The 19,321-nt window shown below is 64.6% G+C and overlaps 2 protein-coding genes across 2 annotated transcripts; one reads left to right on the top strand and one right to left on the bottom strand.

Annotated features, from left to right (window-relative positions):
* Nucleotides 1-293: 293 nt before the first annotated feature.
* On the bottom strand, nucleotides 294-2,980 carry CHLRE_08g372550v5 (uncharacterized protein). The gene is made up of 8 exons (XM_001701247.2): nucleotides 2,660-2,980; nucleotides 2,435-2,486; nucleotides 2,238-2,327; nucleotides 1,953-2,126; nucleotides 1,690-1,800; nucleotides 1,431-1,540; nucleotides 1,149-1,266; nucleotides 294-972 (listed from the first exon to the last, which is right to left on the bottom strand). Exons 1-8 carry the CDS (start codon nucleotides 2,854-2,856, stop codon nucleotides 850-852), a joined length of 975 nt encoding a protein of 324 aa, XP_001701299.1. The 5' UTR covers nucleotides 2,857-2,980; the 3' UTR covers nucleotides 294-849.
* A 129-nt stretch (nucleotides 2,981-3,109) lies between these two features.
* Nucleotides 3,110-19,215, top strand: CHLRE_08g372500v5 (uncharacterized protein). Its single transcript, XM_043065059.1, has 26 exons — nucleotides 3,110-3,416; nucleotides 3,792-4,007; nucleotides 4,232-4,333; nucleotides 4,512-5,052; nucleotides 5,366-5,535; nucleotides 5,787-5,978; nucleotides 6,210-6,347; nucleotides 7,227-7,391; nucleotides 7,659-7,985; nucleotides 8,768-8,871; nucleotides 9,153-9,426; nucleotides 9,911-10,051; nucleotides 10,460-10,548; nucleotides 10,879-11,134; nucleotides 11,511-12,028; nucleotides 13,047-13,282; nucleotides 13,735-13,856; nucleotides 14,505-14,588; nucleotides 14,844-14,965; nucleotides 15,271-15,406; nucleotides 15,925-16,046; nucleotides 16,314-16,519; nucleotides 16,966-17,182; nucleotides 17,479-17,576; nucleotides 18,058-18,155; nucleotides 18,323-19,215. Exons 1-26 carry the CDS (start codon nucleotides 3,258-3,260, stop codon nucleotides 18,470-18,472), a joined length of 4,983 nt encoding a protein of 1,660 aa, XP_042922060.1. The 5' UTR covers nucleotides 3,110-3,257; the 3' UTR covers nucleotides 18,473-19,215.
* The last annotated feature ends 106 nt before the right edge of the window (nucleotides 19,216-19,321 follow it).

Genomic DNA, 19,321 nt, shown 5'->3' with positions numbered 1-19,321 from the left:
ATCTCAGCAAGCCCGCACCCAGCTGTTACTACTCCGCAACCACTTCACCCATACGGCCTATGCCGTAGCAGATGCACAGCAGAACGACCCTCGCATTGAAGCAGGGCTGCAGTGACTGATGCTCGCGAGCCGCTGTGTGTGGCCTCCCGCCGGCGGAGAGCAGTCGCACACGCAGATGCCAGAAGGCCAGCTGCAGCTGCAAGGGCAAGGCTTATTATAGGTACTGACAGCAGGTAAGACGCATCTCAGCAATTTGGATCGGTTTGATCACAAGGCACAGATGCAGTGTGGCGCCTCGTTTGAGCGTTACAGCAAGCGCCAGCAGGTTGCGGGGCCGCAACCCCGGCAGGAGGCAGCGGGGTGTAGGCGCAGCCTTGCCCGCAACTGCTCACTCTGCTGCACTCACCACTGCCCCATTGTCCCAAAGCCATCCCATGTAGGCGCCCCTGCTGGCCTCAGATACCCACGTAGCCGCCCACGGATACGAGGCCCGCATCTGCTTCAGTCCGCAGCACGCAACTTCCACCCTGGTCCGAGTCAGCGTCATGTCAACATATTCTTAGGGCCCATACTACGTATGTACAATAGGGCACATGCCATCACAGCCACAGTCAGCGTCATGTCTGCAGGTCATATGTGTGTGTGCACATGCGAGCACCCCACGCGTCCGATGCATCACCACACGTCAATGATTGGGTTTCAAATGAATATGCCAAAGGCCGGCGCAGTGGCGCACCTTCACCACAGGCCACGCAACCCCAGCCCCGTGCGTCCACATGCCGCGCAGACTTCGCACCCTTGCACGCGCAGCGGGTCCGGCAGTGGACGCGCCACCGTGCCCACGCCCTCTCAGCAGACAACGTTGGCGGCGGCGGCCTCCGCCATGCGGTCGCGCACCTCCTGGCTCTCCAGCGCGTCCACGGTCACCTTATCCAGGTCGTCAAAGTAGGGGTGGTTGATCGCCTCCTTGGCCTGCGGGGGTGCGGGGTTTTGTATTGAGAGGTGCAAGGCGCTGGAAGCCTGCTTGACATGCAGCTGGGCAGCGCGCGCGATCCAGCAAGTGCCCGGGCCTAGGTGAGCAGTGGAGCCCAGTGGGCCAGGAGGCGGCCACCTCAAGACCCCCACAGCAGCATGCAACCCCGCCTCACCGAGATGCGGATGGCGGGGTCGTAGGCGAAGCAGCGCTTCATGAGGTCGATGCCCGAGTCGTCCAGGCTGGGGAAGATGCGGTGCAGGTCCTGGGGCTGCCACTGGGGCCACTCGTGCCTGGCGGTAGGGGAAACCAGGTAGACACAAGGCGGTTGGACAAGGCCACCACGCATGCCGAAGGGTACCGTAGTTCAAGAAAGCATCTCGAGCCATACCGTATGGTGAAGTGCGCTCGACTTCAAGCATGCTGTGCACGTCAGCACTTCCGCCCCTACACCCACCAGTCGCGCAGCTTGGTGACGCCGGGCCAGGTGTCCTCGCTGGGAGTGCCCAGCAGCTTGAAGATGTGCAGCAGCTGCTGGTACTCGCTGTCGCCGGGGAACAGGGGCGCCTGCGACGAGCAAGCGACGACCCGGGAACAGTTGCTCAATGGGCTTTGTTTCAGGCGCATGCGAGTGGCTGCCACAGCGCCTCGATCCCACCCCCATGAACCGGCGCCTCCCTGAGGCACACTGTGTGGGCGCCAGCAAGCCAACCCACCTTGCGCACGAGCTCAGCGAAGATGCAGCCGACGGACCACATGTCCACGGGGGTGGCGTAGTGGGTGGCGCCCAGCAGCACCTCGGGCGCGCGGTACCATAGGGTCACAATCTGTTGACAGCGGGGAGACGTGCCAAGATTGAGAGTCAGGGAAACAACAATCATACAGTGCGAAGCGAGGGCACGCCGTGTGCTGCAAAGCGACCAACACTACGGCTGGAAGCTGGGCCCAGCCTAGGACACGGGGATGCGGCCCGCCACACCTCGTGCGTGTAGCTCTTGAGGGGCACGCTGAAGTGGCGGCCCAGGCCCAGGTCAGCGACCTTGAGGCACATCTTCTCGTCGTCCACCAGCAGGTTCTGGGGCTTGAGGTCGCGATGCAGCACGCCGTGCATGTGGCAGTAGGCAACACCCTTGATGAGCTGGTAGACCATGCTCTGCGTTGCGGGCAAGGATGAAAGCCTGAGCTTCAGTGCAGGTTCATGAACCCAACGGCAGGGGAGCCGGGGCCAGAGAAGACGACAACGCCACTACTGGCCCCTGCTTGCCTTGATGTGCATAGAAGGCAGCGGGTGGGCTGGACCCTTTCCATGGCGGTCCATCCACTTCTTCATGTCCGTGTTCAGGTACTCGAAGACCTGCGCGCAAGAGAGCAGCGCGTGGGAGCAGCGGCGAATTTAGCATTCGAGCTGTCATCGCCAGTTGCACAGCGTGACGCCTTGGCCCCCTGTGGCGATGTGCTCACCAGGTAAAGGCATGGCTTGTTGTTCTCCTCGGTGTGCTCGACGCAGAGGAGCCTGTGAGCCGCGAGCGAGGGGCCTCAATTTAGGGGGTTGCCCACAACCCACGCCGGCAGTCCTCGCCTTGACGTGGCAATCAAAAGTATGCAATGATTATCAAGGCTATTGAGATGCTTATCCGTAGGATGATTGAGCGGCCACCCCCTGACCAGACCCCAGCAGTTCCTCACTTGACAATATGGTTGCTCTCGCTGAGCATCTGCAGCAGCGAAATCTCACGCAGCGTTGTCGAGGGCACTCCCTCCTCCTCCATTTCAAGGCGGCACTTCTTCAGCGCGACCAGCTTCCCGGTATTAATGTCGCGGGCTTTGTACACCTTGCCATAGGTGCCCTCGCCAATCTTCTCAATCTTCTCGTAGGCATCCATAGCTGCTACTGCAGCTGTTGGCTTGAGGCTTTTGGGGGGTGACAAGCTTTGTCGTCAGGATTTGTCTTTTGTACAGACAGCTTTGGTCACGATGGGTTAGGTGTGTGGCGAGCTAGTGTACCTGCAAGTGAACTCTCTAAGCTAATAGCGATCTGAACGGGAGGCGCTTGCATTTTGTGGCGACAGTTCGGGGGACAGCTGCATGGGGCCGTTTGGAACCAATTTGTGAGACAATGCCCATGGTGCTTACCAAGAACTAGAGTTTTAGCAACACGTACTTTGCCTGCTTATGAAATTCTTACGGCGGCTGGTAGTGGGACTGAGTGCCGCCACTCCGATGGCAGCTTGCGTGGCTTCCTAAACCCCATCGCGTAAATTCCTTAACCTTATCAGCAGAAAATATGAAGAACCTTATTGTTGAGCGCGATGCTTGCGCGCTGCTGGACCAAACGGAGGATGGCGCCGTGGCGAGCTTCTGCATGAACGCTGCCGAATCGACCATGTACACAATCTCGGAGACGGGCGTGGTGACGTGCTACTCTGTGGGAGAAACCCTCAAGGTGGGCTATGGGTGCGGCGCAAGACTAGGGGTGGCCTTATGGGGTGGGGGCGGGCCCGGAGGGCCAGCGTGGCGCGCACGCACGCACAGCTGCGTCGTCCGCACCATGCTCCCGCCGCATGCGCCTCCCATGCATCACCCTTGACCCGGTGGTCTTTCGATTGGCATAATGAGCCATTGGACTATGGTTGGGGAAGCACGAGGGATTGCTCCCGCGCTCGCTTGACAGCCTCCCGACCCCCACGGCCCCAGCTAGCGCGACGACACGCCTCGATCCCCTCGCAGCTGACCTGCCCGTCCTGCCCGCTCCCGTCCCTTCCACTCACTCCCTTAGCTACCTTCCATGTCCCGCCAAACTGCCATTACTCCCAAACAGTTTGTCTGGCGCGTGGACGTGGGGCCAGAGCTGCTGGCCGCCGAGCTCGACGCCGACCCGGCGGTTGCAGCAACCGCAACGGCAACTGCCGGCGGTTGCGGCTGGCTGGCCAGCTTCTGCCACCTTCTGGAGCTGGACGCGCTGTGCGTGGCCACTCGCGGCGGCACGCTGGCGTTGCTGCACGTGGCGGAGGGCGAGCAGCCGCACCTGGAGCAGGTGTGTGTGTGGGGGGGGGGGGGGAGGAGGGGGGACGGCAGCGTGGGGAGGGCAGGTGACGCGAGGGGGAAGGCAGGAGGGGCGGGGGGTTTTAGGGTCAAGGGCTTGGGGGCGGGGAGGCGTTGCTCGGCCGTGGACGTCTGGGCATTACGCCTTCCCGCACGCATGCAGCGTTTTCGTGCCCATTCCGGCGTGCGGTGTTGCGGCCGCGCGTGTGCCCGCAGGTGGGGCAGGTGGACGGCGGTCTGGTGGCGGTGGAGTGGAGTCCGGATGGCGAGCTCATGGTGGCGCTGACGGGAGCCGGCAGTCTACTGGTCATGAACCAGGTGGGTTTCAAGCTGCTGGAACCGGGGTAGTAGTTTGTTCCGGATGCCAAGAAAGAATTCGGATTCACAGATGAAACAAAAGACACGAGGAAAGGGGGATAGCTATATGCCCAAGCCTAGCGCGTTGGGCCCCGAACATCCGAAGCCAACACCGAATTTGCTGTCACCGTCACCGCAGGCGTGGGAGCTAATGCTGGAGGCGCCGGCGCTGGGGCCGCCCGCGCCCGCAGCCGCCACAACCGCCACAACCGCCACAGCCGCCGCCGCTGCTGCCTCCGCCACCGAAGCCGCAGCAGCAGCCGTCCCCGGGCCGCGGTACGCGGACGGAGCCATCTCGTGGAGGGGGGACGGGAAGTTCTTCGCAGTGGTATGCCGGGATGCGGCTGTAGCCGCTGCAGCCGCAACAGAGGCTGCGCCGCCGCCACCGTACCATGTACGGATCTGGGATCGTACGACGCTGGAGCCTCACTCGGCAGGCGAGCCTTTCGACTGCCTGCTGCCGCTGCCCGCCTGGCAGCCGAACGGCCGCCACCTGTACGTCGCGGCGGCGGGCGCAACCGCCGCCGCCGTATCGGCGGGCGCGCCGGCGCCGCCGTCGGCGGCTGTAGCATGGGGCGGCGACAGTGGCAGTAGCGGCGGCGGTTCAGGGACGGGGTCAGCGGTGCTGATGTATGAGCGGAACGGGCTCCGGCACGGCGGGTTCGCGCTGCCAGGCTCGGGTAAGGTGTGGGAAGGGGGGTTGTAGATACCAGCCCAAACTAAACCAAATCGAATCAAAGCAAAAGAGCGAGGGGCTCGCCGGTGCAGGGTGGTGCCACTTGGGGGGTGGAGGTCCAGGACTCAGCCGTGGCGTGGCTGCCTGTGGCGTGGCTGCCTGTGGCAAGGCCCCGTGCTCCGGCCTTTGGGCTGCGCCACGTGCCCTTTCGCCTCCTTGTCTCTTCTACCATTTGCAACCGCACACGCCTGCAACCCGCCGCATCTGCAAACGACCGCCCTTACCCGCCACACCTGTGCCCTGTGCCTGCGCCGCAGCGCCTGTGGTGGGCCTGGCATGGAGCTGTGACTCAGAGCTGCTGGCGGTGGTGAACGCACCCCACCGCGGCGGCGGCGGCGGCGGCGATGGCGGCGGCGGCGGCGGCGGCGGCGATGGCGCCAGCGCAAGCGGCGGTGACGAGGGCGGGTCAGGAGACTGGGTTGTGCAGGTGGGCCTGGTGTGTCTGACACGTGGTGGCTGACAACCCCCACCGACTGACAACGCCCGCCAAGCTATTCATACCCGCATTCCTTGTTCCGGCTCGTCTTGGTCGTCATGTGTCCTCATGTGTCCTCATCTGTCGGGCCGCGCAACAACACAATTTCGCTTTCCTGTCCTCCCTCTTTTCGTGTTCCCCAAGATTATCTGCCGTCTACCACTTCCTTAACTAATCATAAACTATCAATATTACCCTCGCAGCTGTGGCACCGGAGCAACTGGCACTGGTACCTCAAACACGAGCGCCGCTACGCCCCCGCGCCCGGCGGGGCCCAGGCGGCGGCGGTCGAGGCGGCGGCGGCGGGGGCAGGCGGGCGGCCGCCGCTGCTGCGGTGGGACGAGCAGCGCGGCGGCGTGTTGCACGTGGTCAGCCCGGCGGGCGCATACGAGCAGGTGCGTGTGTGCGGGCGGCCTGGCTCTTGGGCTCCTGCACTCTGGGGAAGAGCCCGCCCGCCCCCTGCCCACGCCTCACCCTGCCCCCCCTCCTGCCCACGCCCGCACACACACGCACATACCTTATACTCTCAGGGTAACCCGCGGCCGTAGCTCTGCATCGCATACACTGTCCTGCGCGTATTGTTTGTGCTCTTTAACACACGCACGCACACGCGCGCCCGGCGCCAGGTGGTCCTGGCGTGGGACACGGCGGTGTCGGACCGCGGCACGGCGGCGGTGGTGGACGGCCGGCGGCTGCTGCTGAGCCCGCTGCGGCAGGGGCTGGTGCCGCCGCCCATGTGCGCCGCGGCGGTGGCGCTGCCCGAGGTGTGTGCGTGTGCGTGTGTGTGTGTGTTGTGTGTGTGTGTGTTGGGGTGTGTGTGTGCGGGTGGGTGTGGGTGCGTGTGTGTGTGTGTGTGTGTGTGTGTGTGTGTTGGGGTGTGTGTGTGCGGGTGGGTTGGGGTTGCAACGGTGGTTGGAAAAGCGATACAGGAGCACAGGCATGCGTGTGTCTGAGGGGGGTGTGTGTAAAGACCAGCCCAAACTAAACCGAATCAAGCCAAAGTAGCGGAGCACAGGCAGAAGCGTAAGTTATGTGCGCGAGCCCCACGAAATAGGAGGGGGGGCTACTGGAAGAACGCAGCCACTCATGGAGAGCAGAGTACTTAGATCACAAGCTTCACGTGCGGACGTCGTGGGGGGGGGGGGGGGGACGCGGTAGTTTCAGCTGTCGCGGTCCGAGCACACGTACCCCTGCTTGCTAGGCACGCCGGGCTGCCCTGTGTCGGGTTGGAAGGGCGTCAGAATTTTACGAGGATGTTTACGTCATGCCCTTGCAGTGTTTGTCTTGGTCTGGTCACAGCGTCAAGGTAGCTTGGTCGCTGAGTTGGCGTCCCTTTTACTGCGACACCGTATTACTCATGTACTCATACTGCACCCGCCCAAGCCTGCACCTGCCCCTGCCCAAACCTGCACCTGCACCCGCCCAACCCTGCACCTGCCCAAATCTGCACCTGCCCAAACCTGCACCCGCCCAAACCTGCACCTGCACCCGCCCCTGCCCAAACCTGCATCCGCCCAAACCTAGCGATGGCGGGTGATGGGGTGCGTGTGTGCTGCAATGGAGGACAGGTTGATGCTGTCTTCCCCGGAACGAGCGGACGGCTCACCGTGTCTCCGTGTGCGTGTCCGATGTTGTCGTTACAGGCGGCTGTGGACGTGGCAATCACAGCGCTTCCCGCCGCCGTGCCGCCCACCGGCGCCGGCGCCGCCGCCGCCGCCGCGGACGAAGTGGTGGCGGTGCTGACCAGTGGCGGGCGGCTGGCGGTGGCTCGGGCGGTGGAGGAGGACCTGTGGCAGGAGACACTGGAGGTGAGGAGGAGGCGGAGGAGAGGGGGCTACATTCATTCAGAAGGAAGTGGTAGACGGTAGACCATCTTGGGGAACAGCAAGCGGGCCGGGATGGGGATTGGGGTTGGGGAGGTTGCTCGGCGCGGTGGGACGGTGGTGAATAGCACTGCTGCGGGCACGGTGTGTCTGTTTGTGCCTGCTGTAACCGCCTCGCCCCGACATCCCGCCCCCACCCTCACTCTTTTGCACTCACACCGCGCCGCCTCCCGCACACGCCCCGCCCACCAGGACCAAGAGGCGCTGCTGGCCGAGCTTGCGGGCGCACAGCCGCCCGCCATCGCCGCAGCAGCAGCTACAGCCGCCGCCGCCGGCAGGCTGCTACAGCCGGCGGTGCCGCACCTCGACGTGCCCCTGGCGGGCGGCCGCCGCGCCCGTGCGCTGACGTGGCTCGCCGCCGGTGCCGGCAGTAGCAGCGGCAGTAGCAGTGGCAACGGTGTCGGCGCCGGTATCGGCAGTAGCAGTGGCGGCGGCGGCGGCGCTGCGTCGTTGCTGGTGCTGGCGGCGCCGTACCCGGAGCCGGGGCTGGAGGAGGGCGAGGGGGACGTGCTGGTGCAGGTGCGTGTGTGTTTTGGAGGGATGGCACATGGCTCCCAAAAGCCAAAGAATCAGGTTCTCCGAGGTAATGAAGAAAGCAGCTATTGCGTAGGCCGCAGCGCTTTCCGCCAGCGTTGCCACACATGAATGCAGCACATACACACACACACACACACACACACACATGAGCACACACACACACACATAGATATCATACACAAACACACACATAGATACACACACACACACACATGAGCACACACACACACACACACACACACACACACACACACACACACACACACACACACACGCGCGCGCGCGCGCGCGCGCGCCGCCGCGCTAACATGTTCCTTCGCTCTTGTTCGTGACACTCCCCTGCTGCCGCCCTGTGCTCTGTTGTTTTCTTATTCGCTCGTAGGTGAGAATTTCATCGAGGATTGGGCGGGAGCTTGGACTTAGCGGCCAGGAGTAGCGACGCGGAGCTAGGAATCGTAGGAGTGCCTGGGCCTCACGGTACCGTGAGCACATGCATGGGTTTGCACCCTTGAGAGCGTGTGGACACTAATCCCCCCTCGAGGTTAGAGTAGCGGGGGTTGCGCGATTTCCGGTTGGTAAGACCGGTGGCTCACCGCAGCAGGTATGCGAGGTAACTTCAGGTAACATCCGTAAACCGTCGCTTTGCTGCATCGCATACCGTACACTGTCTTTGCGCAACGTTTTCCTTGTGCTCTTTAACACACACACGCACACACACACACACACACACACACACACACACACACACACACACACACACACAGGTGGACCTGCAGTGGCTGAGCTGCGGCCCGGCCGACCCCACAGACCCGCGGCCGCGGCCCGAGCTGCTGCTGACAGAGCGGCCGCCCGTGTACGCCGGCGGCAGGTGTGTGGGGTGGAATGGGTGGGGTATGAGGTTGTAAATACCAGCCCACACTAGGCCAAACCAAGGGGGTGGGCACTGTGCGTAGGTGGTTTGTGGGAACAGGAGCTCAGGGCACCGTCTGTGCACTGCTGGTACGGCACGTGCCGCGCTCCGTGCCAGCCACGTGGCGCCTTTGGACACGGCCATTGTACACGTGGTGCTGCCCACCTTGTAACCTGACACACAACATGGTGAAAACAACAAGCACACGCGGCACCGGCGGGGCTCGCGCCTTGATGCAGGGTCCTGCGCATAGCGCCGCACGTGGCGGGCGGGGCGGCGGTGGAGCTGGCCAGCGGGGCCGTGCTGAGGTTCGTGCCGGCACCCCCCGTGCTGGGCCCAGGCACCGCCAACACCACCAGCAACAACAGCAACAACAACAATAACGGCAGCAGCACTAGCAGCAATAGCAGCGCCGCGGCGACGGGTCGTGTGGTCGGCTGCGGGGCGGCGGCCGCGCTGCCGGCCCCCTGCGCCGTGGTGCGGCCGCTGCCGCCGTCGTCACCCTTCGGACAGGTGCGTTGTGGCCGTTTGTGTGCGGGTTTGCCTGTGGGGTTTGCCGGGCTGCTTGTGTGTGCGTGTGCGGCACCGTGTGAGCGAGCGTGCGTGGTTCAGAACACCGGTAGCATCAACGAGGAGGGTGAACATTCCACAGCGCGCCTACCAGTACCCAGGTCCGGCGCTCCCTGCAATCCCATGCCGCTTCGCCCCGTGCCGCTTCAATTCTCGTCCTCATCCTTCCCCGCCTCCTCCTCCTCCGCCTCCTCCTCCTGCTCCCCGTACCCCACCCGCCCCGGCTACTGCCGCGGCTGCGGTCCCTGCTACTGCCCCTGCCCCTGCTACTGCCCCTGCCACTGCGCCGGCTACTTGCCCTGCTACTGCCCCTGCTACTGCCCCTGCCACTGCCCCTGCTACTTACGCCTGCTACTGGCCCTGCTGCTTCACTGCCCCTGCTGCTTCACTGCCCCGGCTGCTGCCCCTGCTGCTGCCCGGGCTGCAGGACGCGCCGCCGCTGCTGGGCCTCACGCGCGGTGGGCGGCTGTGCTGGGGCGGCGCCGTGGTGGCGGCGGCGGACGTGACCTCCTTCGCGCTGAGGGCGTATGGCCCCGGAGGCCCCGCGCTGCTGTACACCACACGCAAGGTGGGCGGGGGGAGTGGGGAGAGAGGGTTTGGGAAGGGTACATGTATCTGTAAAAACGAGACGGAAGCATGCCAAGACAGGGAGGGTGGATGGTGTGATTTCAAGGAGCACAAGAAAGAAAAGCGTGTGTGTGTGTGTGTGTGTGTGCGTGTGTGTTTGTGGTGTTGAGTCGGTCAACGGAAGGATGAAAGGGGGCACGGGGGCAGCGGGCTCGCGGCAGCGCAGGCAAGCGTGACGCGGGCAAAGTGATCACCGCAACAACTACCCATAAACAAGGGGTCACTGCCACCCACCCCCGCTACCGTCTACCATTACTATAGCTAATCGCGAATGTAACCCCGCCGCCTTCTTAAAAAATCATGAATGTAACCCCGCGCCCACCCCCTGCCTCCCGCCCGCCCGCCACAGAACCTGCTGTACACGGTGCTGCTGGCGCAGCTGCCCGGCTACACGCACCGCGACCTCACGGCTGACCCGGCCTCGCACCATCGCAACAGGTGCGGCCGCGTGTGTGTGCGGGTGCGGCGGCAGTGCAGTGCAGTGCAGGGACGGGATCTGGTGGTATTGGCGTGCACACACATGCGCACACACAATCCTGCTTGACTTGCAATCGCACGTCCCTGACTGCTACTCCTCTCCACACCAACCACCCCCACCCCCCGCCCCGCGCCCCAATCCCCCGCCAACCACCCCGCCCCGCCCCGTCCCGCGCTCCTAACAGCAATCCTCAAACATCCCCACCCATCCCCACCCATCGCCACCCATGCCCACCCATCCCCACCCCATCCCCACCCCATCCCCACCCATCCCCACCCATCCCCGCACAGGCACGAGGGCGACGTGCAGGCGGCCATGCACGCCGCCATGCGCCCCGACGCCGCCACCGCCGCCTCGCGCGACGTGGCGGTTCGCGCGGTGGAGCAGGGCGCGGTGCTGGTGGGCTGCCCCGCCGGGGAGCCCGTGGAGGCGGCCGGGGGGGCGGCAGTAGCAGCCGGCAGTAGCAGCAGCAGTAGCAGCAGCAGCAGTGGCTGGCGGCTGGCGGACGTGCCGGTGGTGTTGCAGATGCCGCGAGGGAACCTGGAGGTGGGAGCGGTGGTGGTGGTGGTGGGAGCGGTGGTGGTTGTGGTGGTTGTGGTGGTTGTGGTGGTTGTGGTGGTTGAGAGGAACGGAGACGGAGGCAGGCAGGCGTGTGCATGGGTCGGAGGGAGGAAGCAAGCTGGGATCCGCTGGGGAATCGTGTACCGTGCACCGTGCAGCCTGGTTGACCGCCACTGACTGCCGCGAGATGAACGTTCGCCGCCGGCACCGCCACTGACCACCAACCCCCCCCCCCCCCCCCACACACACACACACACACACACGTGGCGGAATTGTTCCGTTTGTTTTGCGTTTAACACACACACACACACACACACACACACACACACACACACACACATGCCCACACACAAACACACAGGGCATCTCGCCGCGTGCGCTGGTGCTGGCGGCGCTGGCTGCCGCCCTCAGCCGCCGCGACTTCGCCGAGGCGTGGCGGCTGGCGGCGGTGCAGCGAGTGGACCTCAACCTCCTGGTAGACTGGGGAGCCGGAGGCGGCGGCGGCGGCTGGCAGGCCTTCGCCGCGTCGGCGGCGGCGGAGTTCGTTGCGGCGGTGCCGCGGCCCGCGGACCTGTGTGACCTGCTGTTCGCGCTGCGGCCGGGCAGTGTGTTGGAGGAGGGCGGCGCGTATGCAGGCGCGCTGGAGTGGCTGGGCGTGCGGCGGCCGGCGGCGGCGGCGGCGGCGGCGGCGGCGGCGCAGCCGGGGGCGGCGGCGCGGCGGCCCGGGGCCTCGACGGAGGCGGGCAAGGGAGAGGCGGGGCAGGGGGCGGAGGCGGGCGGCGGCAAGGTGACGGGCGTGTGTGCGGCGGTGCGGGCGGCGGTGCTGGCGCGGCCGGATGCCGCCAAGTACTTGGAGGTGGTGGTCACCTCCTTCGCACGGTGCGTGTGTGCGTGTGGGTGTGCGCGTGTGCGTGTGCGTATGTGCGTGTGCGTGTGTTGTGTGTGTGTGTGTGTGTGTGTGTGTGTGTGTATGTGTGTATGTGTGTGTGTGTGTGTGTGTGTGTGTTAAAAAAAAAACGAAACGAAAGCCCGCCCAATGACGCGACGGAGTTACTTACCGATACCCACCATTTTACCGAGCGTCGCGTGACTGTCGTGACCCAGGTAGTCATACTTACCCGCGATAAGCCTGGAACCCCACGGGCGACCATTCGGCCTGACCCCGCGATGCACCTGTATGCGTCCATGCTCCGCACCCTGGGCGCGCTAAACAACGTTTACCCAGCACGCCTAATTCCCGGATTCCCGCCCGCTGGTCGTAGTCGAGCTCACCTATAGGCAAAGGTGGAAGCATGGGCATAGGGCGGCAGCGAGGAAGTGTCACGGGCATGTGAATGGCAACGGCGATAAGAGAGGCGGCGTGCAGCAGACAAGCTAGGTATCACGCGTCCCAAATCCCGCCCACTAAGTACAAGTGTGTGTGTGTGTGTGTGTGTGTGTGTGTGTGTGTGTGTGTGTGTGTGTGTGTGTGTGTGTGTGTGTGTGCGTGTGACAACGGTTTACAGTTGTTTATCAGATCACGTGATCGTGTATCCGTGTGTGGGTGGTTTTGGTGGTGCGTGCAACCCCGTGCAATCGCCACGCGTTCCCGCTCCTGGGATGCCTACATGGCATGTGGCACGCTGATACTATATTTACAAACGTATACCGTAAACCTTTGTTGTTTCCATCCAGTACACACATCCAACACTCGTCCCACACACGTGGGCGAGCTTCGTTTTGTTGTTTCTAAACCACGTCCACGTTATATACACATCCCACGCACATCCCACACACGTCCCATACACGCATACGCACACGCCTTCACCCCTCTTGTCACGTCTCACACACGCCCCTCAAACTTACACACACACACACACATCCCACACACACTCACACACGCATACGTCCCACACAGGAGCGACCCGCCCCAGCTTAAGGCGGCCATGAGCGCCATCCGCGACGCCAAGGAGGCCGAGCTCGTCGGGGCTACAGCAGCCGCTGCTGCTGCTACAGCCAACGGCAACGGTGCCGCTGCTGCTACAGCCGCCCCCGGTGCCGCTGCCGCTGCTACAGCCGCCGGCCACTCGGCGGCTGACAAGGCTCTGAAGCACCTGCTGCTGTACACTGACGCCGACGAACTGTACCGCACAGGTGGGCGGGCAGACCAGACCAGACCACACCACTCGCGACAGCGGGCACGGATAGGGTCTGGGGAGGTTCACGGTAGCGCTAAACCAACATTTGAGTCGAGATGGCCCAGGAAGGAGGAGGAAGCATCGGCCGGTGCTGTGTGCTAATCACTACTCGTATTGGGATAGCGCTGCATGGGATGGAGGGGGGTGCAATCAACCCTCGCCCATTGCCGCTCCCGGCCCCCGCCAGCCGCGCGCCCCATACCCCACCCCCTGTACCTTTGTACCTGGCTACGACTTCACTTCGTAAACTTAATGCATGGAACCCCCTCTTGCATCGTGTTCCCAATGCTTTGACCTTGCAACCCTTGTACCGCTTTTTCCAACCAACTTTGCCAAACCCCTGCCTCCGTTTTCCACATAACCGGCCACCCCTACCTCCCCCCCACACACACACGTGCACGCACGCAGCTCTGGGCCTGTACGACCTGCCCCTGGCCTACATGGTGGTGGTGGCGTCGCCGCACAAGGACCCGGGCGAGGCGCTGGCGGAGCTGCAGCGCTTCGGCGCCGTGCGGCCGCAGCCGCTGCAGGTGCGGGGGCGGGGGGGCTGGGGTGGGAGGTGGGGTGGGGTGGGGTGGTGGGGCGTGTGGGTGGTGGTGGGAGGTGGTGGTGATTGGGGTGGTGTGGGATGGGGTGGTGTGGGGTGAGGTGGGGGGTTATGCGGAGTGCATTGCGGCGGGGGGCGGGGGCGGGGCCGTGGTGGGCGCGTGTGCGCGTGTGCGCGTGTGCGCGTGTGCGGGCGAGCACTGTCACAACCGGCGTGCAGTAAATGGCACAACGGCGGGAGCCCGGAGCCCAGTGACCGCTCGTGTCGAGTCGCACTGACAGCGTCGCCTCCCCTTCGCTCGCCTCTCCTCTTCCCCCTCGCTAACTACAACTCCACAACTTCACAATCCTCCCTGCACCCCAACCACCTCGCCCCTGGACCCGCCTCACCCGCCTCACCCGGCCGTCCTCCCCTCCCCACCTCCTCCCCTCCCCACCTCCTCCCCTCCCCACCTCCTCCCCTCCCCGCCTCCTCCCCTCCCCACCTCCTCCCCTCCCCACCTCCCCACCTCACCCACCTCACCCGCCCCTGAACCCCGCCTTACCCGCCCCTCCCCACCTCCCCACCTCCCCGCCCCTCGCCATCTCCCCATCACCCCCCCGCCCCGCCCCCCCCCCACACACACACACAGCGCCACGCCATCGACCTGCACCTGCGCCGCTACGCCTCCGCCCTGCGCCACCTGGTGGCCGCGGGGCAGCAGCACTTCAGCCAGGTGGGTGGGGGGGCGAGGCTCGTGTGGACACACGGACACAAACACACACGCACACGTGCCGTACCCGTGAACTCTCGCACATACTCGCTCTGTTCTCCTTTTCACACCACGCACACGCACACGCACACACACGCCTACACACACTATGTTGTCTTTGTGCTCTTTAACACACAATGTTTTCCTTGTGCTCTTTAACACACGCACACACAGACACGCACACACGCTTTCTTTGCTCTTCAACGCACGAACCCGCAGGCGCTACAGCTAGCCCGCGAGCGCGGCCTGCTGCGGCAGTTGCTGCAGCTGTACGACAACGACCCAGAGCACCGGCCCGCCGTACTTGAGGCGTACGGCCAGCAGCTGGAGGCGGCCAAGCGGTTAGTGCCGTTGGGGCGGCGGTTGGGGCGGTTGGGCTGCGTGGCTGGGGGGCGACACGGGTGCAGGCGGGTTGCGGGGTTGGAGCTGACGCCTGGGCCTCGACTCGGTAGGGTCCCTTCACCCTCGTAACCTGCATTTGGAGGTGTTTATGTGCTGGCGCAATCCAGCCCTGCATGTTTAGGCAGTACCCGACTTTCTTGTGCAACGCTGTGCCATTTTCGCCGCCGTCCCACACAGCAAGATTGCTGGAACTCCAACCCCGCACCCCAATCCCGACGCCCATCACCCCCAAATGCGGGCGCAGGTACGACGACGCGGCGGTGACCTACCTGGCGGCGGGCGCGGGGCGGCGGGCGCTGGCGGCCTACCGCGCCGGCGGCAGGTGGCGGCAGCTGTTCAGCGTGGCCGGGCAGCTGGGCATGGCGGCAGAGGAGGTGCAGGTGTGTGTGGGGAGGGGAGGGGAGGGGGGTTGTAGATACCAGCCCAAACTAAACCAAACCCGGGGGAGGGGAGGGGGTGAGGGGAGGGGATTTGGTGTGCCCGAGCCCAACCGAAATGGGTCCCAATAGTCAAGGCATCGTCGCCAAACCCAGAAATGCAGTGCGAGCTCCACGTGTAACGGGGTAGGCATCCATGGAATACGGAAATGCTTGGATCATGGGGGGGGGGGGCTTTCCTATCGTTCCACTGACAATCAGACGGGGCGGGGGTTGGTCTGTGATTGCTGCCATCTTGGCCCCAATGCGAGCAAAAGCGTTCAATCGTGCATGACACTCGTCGCCCAAAATACGCACACACACACACACACACACTGTTTTGTTGTTTTTTTCTCTCACACACACACACACACACACACACACACACACACACTCGCCACACACACTCGCCACACACACTCGCCGCACACACGCCGCTCTAGCTTACGCATATTGTTCTTCCTTGTGTCGTCAACACACAGGCTCTGGCTGCGGACGTGGTCGAGGAGCTGGCGGGCGGCGGCCAGGCGGCGGACGCGGCCGCAGTACTGCTGCACTACCTGGGTGACGTGGACAACGCAGTACGGACGTACGGCAACGCCAGGTGCGGCACGCAGTACGGCATGGCCGCATGGCACTGATGGTGATTCTCCTGCGCTCGATCGTTTGCGCCCTGAAGACAACTTGCGACGTTCCTTCCTGCCTTGCGTGCCGATACAAGCACGGCTTTGCGTCATCGCCCACGCACCATCACCATCATTCCCTCCTTGCCCTCCCCTCCACCCTGATTTCCACCCTCCCCTCCACCTTCCTCTCCACCCTCCTCTCCACCCTCCTCCCCGCCCTCCCCTCTGCCGCATACGGTACGCAGGGAGTGGCGCGAGGCGGTGCGGGTGGCGCACGCCCACAGCCGACACGACCTGGTGGAGACGGTGGTGGCGCCGGCGGCGGCGGAGAGCGCCAGCTCGCTGCTGACGGAGGCGGGCGAGGCGGTTGAGAAGATCCGAAAGTACGGGCAGCGGTTGGCAGACGTGCGGGCGCGGCGGTTGGCCATGGCGGCGGCGCTGGCGGCGGCAGGTGCGGGCGGCCGGGCGGGGAGCGGGAATGAAGCTGTCTAAGAACGACGGACTGGGGAGTGTCGAGGTGCCGGCTGGGGATTGGGCATTCCCGCCGTAGCTCCCAAGCAAGGCATGAACTCCTAGGTCCTGAAACGGCGAAGGGACTGCCTGTCAGGATATGAGCATGGGTATGTCAGGGGGTATGTCGGGAGGGTTCCACAGCCGCGGCAACCTGCCCCCATCCCCACCCCACCCCACCCCCGTCCACGCTCTCCTCCTTGCTCTATTGCATTGGGTTTGGTTTACTTTGGGCTGGTTTTTACAACCCCCCACCCCCACCCCACCCCCCACTCGCCGGAACGACCCCCGACTCGCAACTCAATTGTTGCTGCTAACTCCATTGTTGCTGCTAACTCAATTGTTGCTGCTAACTCAATTGTTGCTGCTAAAATGTGTGCGGCGCAGACGAGGAGGCGGACGCGGCGGGCTTGGACTTCGACGCCCAGTCCGACGCCATGTCAATGGTGTCGGGCCTGTCTGTTTACACGGACGCAACACACACAGCGCCGCCGGGCTCCGCCGCCGCCGGCGGCTCCGCGGCCTCCTCCGCTGCAGGCGGCGGCTCATCACGGGCACCCTCCACGCTCGGCGGTCGCCGCGCGCAGGGCGGCAAAAAGAAGAAGTGGGTGTGGGACGCTGCGCTCTCCTGTTGCAAGCGGGGGGTGGCGCCCGGTCTCCCGGAGACCGTAAGCCTCAGTCGCGATCCGTTTCCCGCAAACACAAACGCGATCACGACCACCGCACCACCACCGCCACCACCGTCACCGCTAGCACCTTGCTTCAACCTGCTGCCCTCCTTGGCTGTCCCTGCCTGTGCTCCGCTCGTTTTAGCTTGGTTTGGTTTAGTTTGGGCTGGTATTTGCATCCTCCCCTAACCGCCCCTCCACTCTCTCCCCCTGCCCACACCCACGCCCACAGGACGGGTGCCAGCCGCATCCGCCAGGGCTCACCCATGGAGGAGGCCAGCCTGTGCGCGCACCTGCACAGCCTGGCGCCCAGGCCGGCCGCACTGTCAGGTGCGGAGTGCGGGCGAGGGGGGGAGGCGGAGTGCAGGGGGGCGGAGTGCAGGGGGGCGGAGTGCAGGGGGGGAGGCGGAGTGCGGGGGGAGCGCGGAGTGCAGGGGGGCGGAGTGGGGGCGGCGTGGTGGGGTTTTAGATACCAGCCCAAAGTAAACCGAACCCAATGCAGAAGAGCGAGGAGGAGATCGTAGCCTATGGGGGCGGCGGACTGGCGGGAGGGCGGCAAACGGGGAGTGGAGGTCCCTGGCTTGCTGTGGGCCTTGAGCGGAGTGCGTGGGCCTGGTGGGCAACGAACGGGTTACGCCGCTGTAGAACTCCCCAGTGATGTTGCACCCCCTGCCATGGTCTGGTCCGCCTTACGGCCGTGCTGCCTCTTCGGTGCCAAACCCTTGGCATTCCCAAACCCGGTCACGCCCCCAACCTGTCGCGCCCACATTGAAATCCAAATCCGAATCCAAATCCAAACGCGCTCCATCAGAGACGGGGCAGCTGCTGGAGCTGTTGGTGATGCTGGGCCACGCCGACGACGCCCGGGCGCTACAGCGGGCCGTGGCGGGCTGGCAGGCGGCTTACGAGGTGGGGAGGGGTGGTTGCATCCACACCTGCACCTGCTTCGACACCCTTCCCACTTGCACTTCCCTAACGCGCCCTCTCTGCTTGCGCCCTCGCTACTTCAAGGCACCTCCCGCCCCCTTCTCTCCAACACCCCCCCCCCCTTTTCTGCTTCAACACCCCCTCCCAAGGCGGCACGTGCCGACATGGCCGCGCACCCGGTGCCCGTGGAGGGTCCGCCGCATGCGCGCGAGGAGATGGAGCGGCTGCTGACGCCGGCGCCCGACACGGCCGGTGTGGCGTGGAAGTGGGAGGTGCTGCGGGACTGGGGACCGGCGTAGGGCGGCGCGGGGCAGGGCAGGGGGAACAAGGGCGAGGGGCCGGGCTGGAGGGGCCGGAGGTGAAGGCGTGGGGAGGTGGAGTGGGCGCCACGAATTGCGGTGAGCAGCCTTTCAGTGCTGGGTGGCGCAGGGGTGCAGTGGTGTGCAGGTGTGCACGGGCAGGGGCAGTTCGTGCACAGCTCGAGTGGCCTGGGGCTGGCGTTGAATGTACGGTATGCAGAAAGGCGAAGATGAGTTTCGTGCGCTCGTGCGGGAGGCCGCGTTTGCATTTGCTCGTGTGGGGGTGAGCTGCAATGGCTGGATTGGTCGATGCATGCGGTAATGCGAGAGTGGTGACCATGGGTTCATGCTTTTAGGTCGAAGGGGAGGATCGAATAGGGGTGCATGAGTCAGGAGTGGGCGCTGTCGGCTCTCAGGCGAGCAAAGGGAGCTTGGAAGGGATGTGCGATGGGACAGTGGTGAGGCAGGTTGGTGAAGTCCCGTGGGTTGCAGCTGATTCCCAGAACCCAGCAGATGGCATACAAGCTTTGAAGGGAGGCACTCTCAAGCCAAGGGAGCTTGGAAGGGAGGTTGTACGGCTGTGGGGGGGTCCGGAGAAGGGCATGCCGGACTGCAGTCAACATGCTGCGCTGGGCCAGGGGACTAACGAGCGCGTACGTCTGAAGGTGCCGCCAGGTGCCGCACCCTGCTGTTGTTGGGAGTGACGTGTGACCCTGGCAGTGCCTTCTTGCCCTTCTGTCACATGCGGCAACACGTCATTGCGCCCCCGGCATTTTAGAGGCCCGAGGGCGGGGAGGACAAGCCGCGGGAACTGACGAGGGAGGGGGGGAGGCCGCACCGAAACGGTTC

Source organism: Chlamydomonas reinhardtii, chromosome 8 (assembly GCF_000002595.2).
Source record: "Chlamydomonas reinhardtii strain CC-503 cw92 mt+ chromosome 8, whole genome shotgun sequence".
Lineage (NCBI taxonomy): Eukaryota > Viridiplantae > Chlorophyta > Chlorophyceae > Chlamydomonadales > Chlamydomonadaceae > Chlamydomonas > Chlamydomonas reinhardtii.
This window is presented reverse-complemented; position numbering and strand designations above follow the sequence as displayed.